This window comes from Strongyloides ratti (genome assembly GCF_001040885.1).
Source record: "Strongyloides ratti genome assembly S_ratti_ED321, chromosome : X".
NCBI lineage: Eukaryota > Metazoa > Nematoda > Chromadorea > Rhabditida > Strongyloididae > Strongyloides > Strongyloides ratti.
This window is the reverse complement of record NC_037309.1, coordinates 2,603,741-2,611,504: the sequence shown is the minus strand read 5'-3', so window position 1 is coordinate 2,611,504 and position 7,764 is coordinate 2,603,741. Positions and strand designations below refer to the sequence as shown.

Genomic DNA, 7,764 nt, shown 5'->3' with positions numbered 1-7,764 from the left:
TGAAAATAAAATTATATTTGTAAGAATATATTTTTTTTTGTAATTAGAACTAATTACAATTATCTCTTGGTTAAAAATAATTATTGTTCATAATAATTCATATAAATTTTAATTGGTCATTTTTACACCGCTAAATTAAAACACCTAAATTTTTTGTTCTTTCTCCTGTCCCATAAATACCCGAAAGTTTTTCTCTAACATTATTGTATTTTTGTCCTAATGGTTGTCTTTGCCAGGACTACAAAATTAAGTTAAAAACTACAAGTTTACTTACATCATGACCGAAAGTTTCATAAAAATCTCTTTTTTTACGTTCTCCCATTTTTTTAAACATTTTACTTTCTTCATTTAATTTATCACCAAGCTCCAACTGAAATTGAAGTTTTTTTTTAATTTTTAAAATTTAAACATACTAAATCTAGAAGTTGTTGACCAGGGTCATTTGCATTTGCTATAAAAAGTAATTAATATTATAAATTTAATTGTAAAACATATTAAAAATTAAGTATCTTACCTCCTTGTAAAAAGTATTGAGAAATACAGATAAGGAAAAAAGGAAAATATGACATAAAATGCATTTTGAATTGTAATTTAACTTATTTTATTTACGTATTTATACTTAATTTTAATTGTTTAGTAAAGATAAAAAAGTTTTTTTTATTTGATAATTACAAACAATTAATAAATAAAAAATTTATTTAAATTTTTTTTTGTTTATTATAAAGTAAATTCAAACTGTTCAAATAAATTCTAATTATTTCTATTGTAATTTTTATAAGAAGTATTTGAAAGTTGTATTTTTTTAATGACAAATTAGTATATTGAANTTTACATCAATTTAATAAAAATTGAATTGCAAAAATAGCAAAAGTATTGGATATGTTACAAAAATATATTGTGATTATGTTTCAAAATTATGCTAAATTTTTATTTATATTATCTTAAAAGTATTTATATTATTAAAAAATGTAGTAAAATAATTTTTTATTTAAATTATTTATTCGTATTATGTTAAATAGTACAAATTCAAAATAAAATTATTTTATTAAAAAAATAATAGAGAATGAATTTACATCAGCACAATAAAATTATTTTTAAAAGAAATATATCGTTTTCTTATATATAAAAATCATAACAATTACTTCTTGAATAAAAATATTACTGTGCTTAATAATTTATGTAAACTAAAATTGGTCATTTTTAATTTAATCAATTAAAACACCGTAATTTTTTTTTTATTTTTCTACTCCATAAAGTTTATAAAGTGTTTCTTTAAATTTGCCATTATTTGGCCCAAATGATCGGCTGTTTCCGGACTACAAAATAAAATTAAATAACTACAAGTTTACTTACTTCATCACTAGAAGTTCCAGAATAATCTCTTTTTTTACGTTGTCCTGTTTTTTTAAACAATTGTTCACTTTGTTGAGTTAATCTTTCACCAAAATCAATCTAAAATTTTAGTTTGTAAAATTTTTAAACTTTAACATACTAATTCATTAGCATTAATGTTACTTGCATTTACTAAAAAAAATAAATAATATTTGAAATAAAATTGTAAAACTTATAAAAAATTTAGTATCTTACCTCCTTGTAAATAGTATTGAGAAACACAGATAAGGAAAAGAGGAAAATATGACATAAAACGCATTTTGAATTTATGATTTAGATTGATTTATCCATGTATTTATACTCTAATTTAATAGCTTAGTAAAGATAAAAAATATTTTTATATTTAATAATTTTAAATAATAATTAAACAGAAAATTTATTTAATGTTTTTATGCTTACTATAAAGCAAACTTTTATTGTTAAAATTATTTACTAATATTTTTAATTTGTAAATTTTATAATAAATATTTAATAGTCGTATTTTTCATATACTAAATTAATTTATTTAATCAACATAAAAATATTATTTATGCTTATATTATTTTCTGCAAATAATTAAATTTTTTTTGAATTAAAAAAGTTTTACTTTTTATAACAGTAGTAAATACAACATATTTTTTAACAAACTATTGAAATATATGCAGATTATTTTCAGTTACGATTACCACTACATCAAAATGGAATAAAATATAAAGTATTTTAAGTTAACTGCTTGAGCATATGTTTATTTTTCTGTTAAGTTAAAACATATTATTAAAATAAGAAAAAATAAAATTTTTATATTAATTTTTATTTATAACAAAACATTATATTAACAATTTTTAAGATATTTTTCAAAATTGTTTAAAATTGAATAATTATCTAAAATATGATATTTATGAATTTAGATATTAAAAATGTTCAACTTTTCATCAGTATCCCATTAACAACGTTTTGTTAATAAAATGAATAGAAATGCTACTCTTGAAGAGACATAAATTTATTTTCCAACCAAACTTTTAATATAACTCTACAGAAAACAATAAAAATATGCTAAATGTACTTACAAATAAGTTACTATTTCCGTTTATATTATCAAAATATTTGGATACTTCTCCATCTATTTCTGCTCCAATTTTTGCCTAGAAATATAAAGAAAAATTTGATGATTTAATAACATACTAATAGTTCTACTGCTACTTTTTCTTTTTCAGAATCATTTAACTCTGGAGTTTCTTAAAATAAATATGATTATTCTTAATATTATTAACAATAAAATTTTATAATGTATTCTATTAATTTTTTACCTTTTTCTAATGTAAATTCGATTGCAAAGATAGCAAAAATAATAAAAATACTTAAATAAGTTATGAAACGCATTATATTTTTGTTTAAAAATTTTGTTCATTCTTTATTTATACTAATTTAGAAGCATTTAACAGAATAAAATTTTTTTTGTATATTTGAATTTTGTTAAAAAAAATGTTTAACTTTTATTATTTTACATTATCAAATATGTTTTAAAGAATATCAAAGTAAAATCAATGAAATGTTTGTATTATTTTTAATAAATGTAATATTTATCTTTCCTTTTATTTTAAAATTATCATTTTTTAAAAGCATTATATTTAAAAAAAATAAACTTTAATAAAGAGAAAATTTGACAAAAAAATTTTTTAAATCACATGAAAATTTACAAACGCAACTATTTTTTTGAATTTTATTTCTAATTTTTCTTTATCTTGTTCTGGAAATTACAATGAAATATAGAAAAAATATGACAAAATTTTGATCCTTTTGTACTATATAAGGAATGATAATATTAATGAAAGGTTTTGATGATACAAAACAAATTAACTATATTTTATTGATAATTATAATAAATAATTTATATTTTTAAAAAATTGACTTTTTATTAAGAGTTATTCTTAAGATTAACGCATAATAAAGTTTTCTACCTATTTATTGTGTATATACTTCAGCAAAAACACAACAATTTTATTTTATAAAATTAATAAAGTATTATTCTTTTTAATATATTAAAAAATAGCATATTCTTTAAAGAATAAAAAAGATTATATTGCATTTTGTTGAAAAGTACACAATTAATAATAAAAATTTTTATTTAAAGTAATAATAAAGAATTTTAAATATATATTAACAAGTTAAAATTTATTTTATAAGATATAGCGTTATCTTATATTATAAACTAATAACAATAATCTTTTGAAAAAAATATTATTGTTTGTGATTATTAATGTAATTTATAATTAATAACTTATAATATTATTTAATCAACTATCTGATACATTTTCTTTTGTTTATTTTATACAGTTAATTTTAACATATCGTAAAGTCCTCTATATGCTTGATTTAAAGTTGGATCCTGGTGATTTACAGAATAAAATAAAAATATTAGAAATATACTTACTTGAATACCGTAGTTAAGTGTAGGTTCTCTTTTTTTACGTTTTTTCAATTGTTCAAGCATTCCATTACTTCCTCTTAGTTTTCCATTAAAAGGCATCTAAAATTTCAATTTATAAAATTTTAAAAATAGTTACATACTAAGACATTTTCGTTTGAGCTACTTTCTTCTTGAAGTTTGTTTTGTACATTTGCTGAAAAGTTAGTATACATTTTAAATTAAATTGTAAAAAATATTTAAAATCAAGTATCTTACCTCCATGTAAACAGTATTGAGAAACACAGATAAGGAAAAGTGAAAAATATAACATGAAACGCATTTTGAATTTGTCATCTAACTTATTTCATCAATTTATTTATACTCAATTTTAATTGTTTTATAAATATAAAAAACTTTTGTACATTTAAACATATAAATAATAATTAAACAAAAAATTACATTAATATATTTTTGTTTATTATTGAGTAAATTTTTACTGTTAAAATAATTTTTACTTTTTATGCTAATATTATGACAATTGGTAATAATTTATTTTTATTGTTTAATTAAATGTTTTGATACAAATATTTTAAAAACTTGAATTTTTATTTACAAAACATAATTTATTTAAAAGTACATTCTACAATGTTATATTTAATATTATAAAATTTTTTTAATCCAAATATTTGTATTTTTTATTAAAAATATTTGTTAACTTTTTTTTAAAGTTTAAAGTTAACTTTTGAATATACTACAAAACTTTTTTGTATTGTACTTATGAAAAGAATATTTTTTTTAATATGTAACCTTTAAAAATATTTTTAACTATAATAAAATATTTTAAATATTCTTCTTTTGTTATTAAAAAAATCATACATTTATTAGAATTTTAACAAAAACTAGAAATTCTTTTATCAAAAATTTTTTATTATTTTTTTAATAAATAATTTTGTCTAATCGTAAATTTTTAAAAATATACTAATGTTTTTCTTACTATTATTTTAAATTTCAAATGTTAAAATTATATTTGTCTATATCACTGATCATTAAAATTTTTTAATTATTTTATGATAAAAATTTTTATATATAATAATTGAACTTTATTTTGTTATACAGGTTTAAAAATTTAAAAATAAATAAAAGAACAGTAATAAAATTTGTACAAGGCTAATATTATATAAATAGTACTTACTATTGAATTTGAAATTGAATTTGTTAATTAATTGTTCACCATTCTTTATCATTTTTAAAATAACTATTTAAAATCTACTTTTAATATATCTTTGTTTACAATTAAAATTTCTTCATACTTATTTAATGGTATTGTTAATGTATCAATTAAAATTATATATTCAAGTGTTTTTACCGTGCTATTTTGAACAAATTTGTGTGTATTTGATATATATATTAAGAAAATGTTAATGATAAATTGTAATTAAATTGTTAAATCAAAAAAAAAATTTTTTTTAAGCATTATTTTTTCCAGTTGAATAGTTACATTTTAATTTTGCCCAAGAATTTTTTATAATTGTTTATCTAAAAATTAAATAATGCTCATGTGTCAAAACAATAAAAATTAAAATGTTTTTTAATTTATAAAATATAATCGTCAAATAATTTTGATTGATATCACTTAAGCATAGTTATATAATTAGAAGTTCTGTTGAACCTGTTATTGTATAAAAATTTGGAAAATATTAATAAACATCTTTAATAAAATTAATGCAAATTTGAATGTTAATAACTCATTATAAATATGAATCATTTTTTTTTTCTGTAATTATCATAAAATCATTTTTTTTAAAATACATATTATTTCTATTTTAGGTATGACCATCTTTTATCTTCATATTAGTTCGTAAAATTATATAGAAAATGATAAAAACTAAAGGTGAATATATTTTTGATTTTTATATTACATGATTATTAAGAAGACATTTCTATATGAAGCTGTATAAAACTTGTTTTTGCAATTATCATGTATTGTTAAGAGATATTTTATATGAAAAATATTTTAGAAAAAAAATGATATTAATGAAATAACTTTTGAAGGCTATTTTTGTGTCTATGAAGGAGGAGAATGATAAATGTATCAGCTTTATTAATAAAAAATTTCTAATTTTATGTTATCTAATAAAAAAAATATTTTGTCAAAGGTTAAATTATATGTATCAAAGTACATAAGATGGGTAAATTGTAGTATTTGATTGCCATATTTTTGGTTTTATAATGTATTCTTTTCATCCATCCAAAACATTTATTTTATTTTTATTATAAAAATTTTTATCTTTTTAGATACATTTTAAATAATAATAAAAAAAAAATATTTTAAAATAATGGTTAAATTATTTTTATTTTCACTTATTTTATGCATATTTAAAATTATATCATCTGATGTCTTTGATCAAGTAAGTCATTTAAATATATCTTATCCTGTTTTAATAACCTAAAAATTTTTATTTTTTTTTTAAATTTAGTTAACAAGAGAAGGCAAAAGTTTGTTTGACAGTTCTATAATAAAAGGAGAATTTACAAGACAATGTATGTGCCAAGAGCAACGTGAATGTTATACTATTATGAAAAAACAAGCTCGTGAATGTATTGATGAATGTTGGAATGGTTTTATAAAAATAACAAAAAGACCTGATGATTTAAAAAAATGTTTCAGTTCAAAAGATAATATGTTAGATGGATTACTTGATTGTTTTGAACATAATATTAAAAGTTGTTCATTAAAATTAAATACAACATTAATACCTAAATATAATATAACAGAAATTTTCCGTTTAGGTGTATTAAAAGTTGAAAAATCTAAAACAGAATTAAGTAATACTGTTAATTTAATGGCTCCAATACAACATATTATTGATACAGCTGGTGAAGTTGCATTATGTGCAAAAAATTGTTTTATTAGAAAAAATACTCCAAAATATTGTTTTGATGTTAAGGAATGTCAACCACATATTCAGGAACATCATGCTAAAAGAACTTTACGTAGATGTACAAGAGCAATTAATTGGAAAGAGGAAGCAGGTTCAGCTTGTGAATGTTCTGTTAAAGCTGGTTTAAATGATTTAGAACAATATTGTCCTATGTTTAAATTAATGGCTTCAAAAGCTATAAGACGATCAAAAAACTAAAACAATAATTTTAACAACATTTTAAAATATGATATCTTTAACAGTATGTTATCTTTAACAGTATATGCCTTATTGCAAAATGATTACAAAAGAATATAGATGACAAATATATATATTTTTGGCGTATAGTGATGAAATATACCAAAAAGATCTCCTAACTGTTTTTGTAATCAGATGATTTTTGACGTAATATAATTGTATAATGATAATTAACCTAATCATTGATTTAAAAAAAAATGTTTATAAAATATATTTTTCTTTTAATTATCTATTACAAAAAAAAAATACATATATATCATTTTATATTAATGTAAATTATATTAAAATTTATTAAATATATAAACAAAAATTGTATAGATAATTAGTGAAGAGAGAAATAAATAAGAAAAATAATTAGTTAATTAGGATATATTGTTTTTCGAGAAACAACTTGAAACACCTATATATGCAATATTATTAATAGTTGAAATATTTATAACAAAGATTACAAACCACGCAAAAAAATTGTTTTTATTGATATAAATCCGTTTGTTTCTGTAACGACCTTGAATAATTTGGTAGGCAGTAAAAATTTTTCATGTTTCTATAAGATGAAAGGTATTTTCTAGATGCCGTAAACAATAAAAAAAAAAGAAAAAACTACATTTTTTGGTCCGGATGTTTGATTTTAAAAAATTATTAATTATTGAAAATTAAGAAAATAATGTTAATAAAAATGATTGTTTAAAATGTTAACCATTTGTAGTTTGATATAAATTTAAATTTATGTATGTAAAAGGTCTTGCTGTCTATCTACAACTGTTATTATTACTTTTGACGACTATCATTGTATTTTTCGTTTTCTAA

The 7,764-nt window shown here is 18.5% G+C and overlaps 5 protein-coding genes across 5 annotated transcripts; 1 reads left to right on the top strand and 4 right to left on the bottom strand.

Annotated features, from left to right (window-relative positions):
• Positions 1-130: 130 nt before the first annotated feature.
• SRAE_X000055600 (Hypothetical protein) lies at positions 131-578 on the bottom strand (the record flags this gene model as incomplete). The annotated part of the gene is made up of 4 exons (XM_024644913.1): positions 131-238; positions 275-370; positions 414-451; positions 515-578. The coding sequence occupies 4 exons, from the start codon at positions 576-578 to the stop codon at positions 131-133; spliced, it is 306 nt and encodes a 101-aa protein (XP_024510425.1).
• Positions 579-1,235: 657 nt separating this feature from the next.
• On the bottom strand, positions 1,236-1,651 carry SRAE_X000055500 (Hypothetical protein; the record flags this gene model as incomplete). The annotated part of the gene is made up of 4 exons (XM_024644912.1): positions 1,236-1,316; positions 1,354-1,452; positions 1,493-1,524; positions 1,588-1,651. The coding sequence occupies 4 exons, from the start codon at positions 1,649-1,651 to the stop codon at positions 1,236-1,238; spliced, it is 276 nt and encodes a 91-aa protein (XP_024510424.1).
• Positions 1,652-2,371: 720 nt separating this feature from the next.
• SRAE_X000055400 (Hypothetical protein) lies at positions 2,372-2,751 on the bottom strand (the record flags this gene model as incomplete). The annotated part of the gene is made up of 4 exons (XM_024644911.1): positions 2,372-2,401; positions 2,439-2,513; positions 2,554-2,606; positions 2,679-2,751. The coding sequence occupies 4 exons, from the start codon at positions 2,749-2,751 to the stop codon at positions 2,372-2,374; spliced, it is 231 nt and encodes a 76-aa protein (XP_024510423.1).
• Positions 2,752-3,697: 946 nt separating this feature from the next.
• SRAE_X000055300 (Hypothetical protein) lies at positions 3,698-4,118 on the bottom strand (the record flags this gene model as incomplete). The annotated part of the gene is made up of 4 exons (XM_024644910.1): positions 3,698-3,757; positions 3,803-3,898; positions 3,940-3,992; positions 4,055-4,118. 4 exons carry the CDS (start codon positions 4,116-4,118, stop codon positions 3,698-3,700), a joined length of 273 nt encoding a protein of 90 aa, XP_024510422.1.
• Positions 4,119-6,114: 1,996 nt separating this feature from the next.
• Positions 6,115-6,918, top strand: SRAE_X000055200 (Hypothetical protein; the record flags this gene model as incomplete). The annotated part of the gene is made up of 2 exons (XM_024644909.1): positions 6,115-6,186; positions 6,256-6,918. The coding sequence occupies 2 exons, from the start codon at positions 6,115-6,117 to the stop codon at positions 6,916-6,918; spliced, it is 735 nt and encodes a 244-aa protein (XP_024510421.1).
• Between the last annotated feature and the right edge of the window lie 846 nt (positions 6,919-7,764).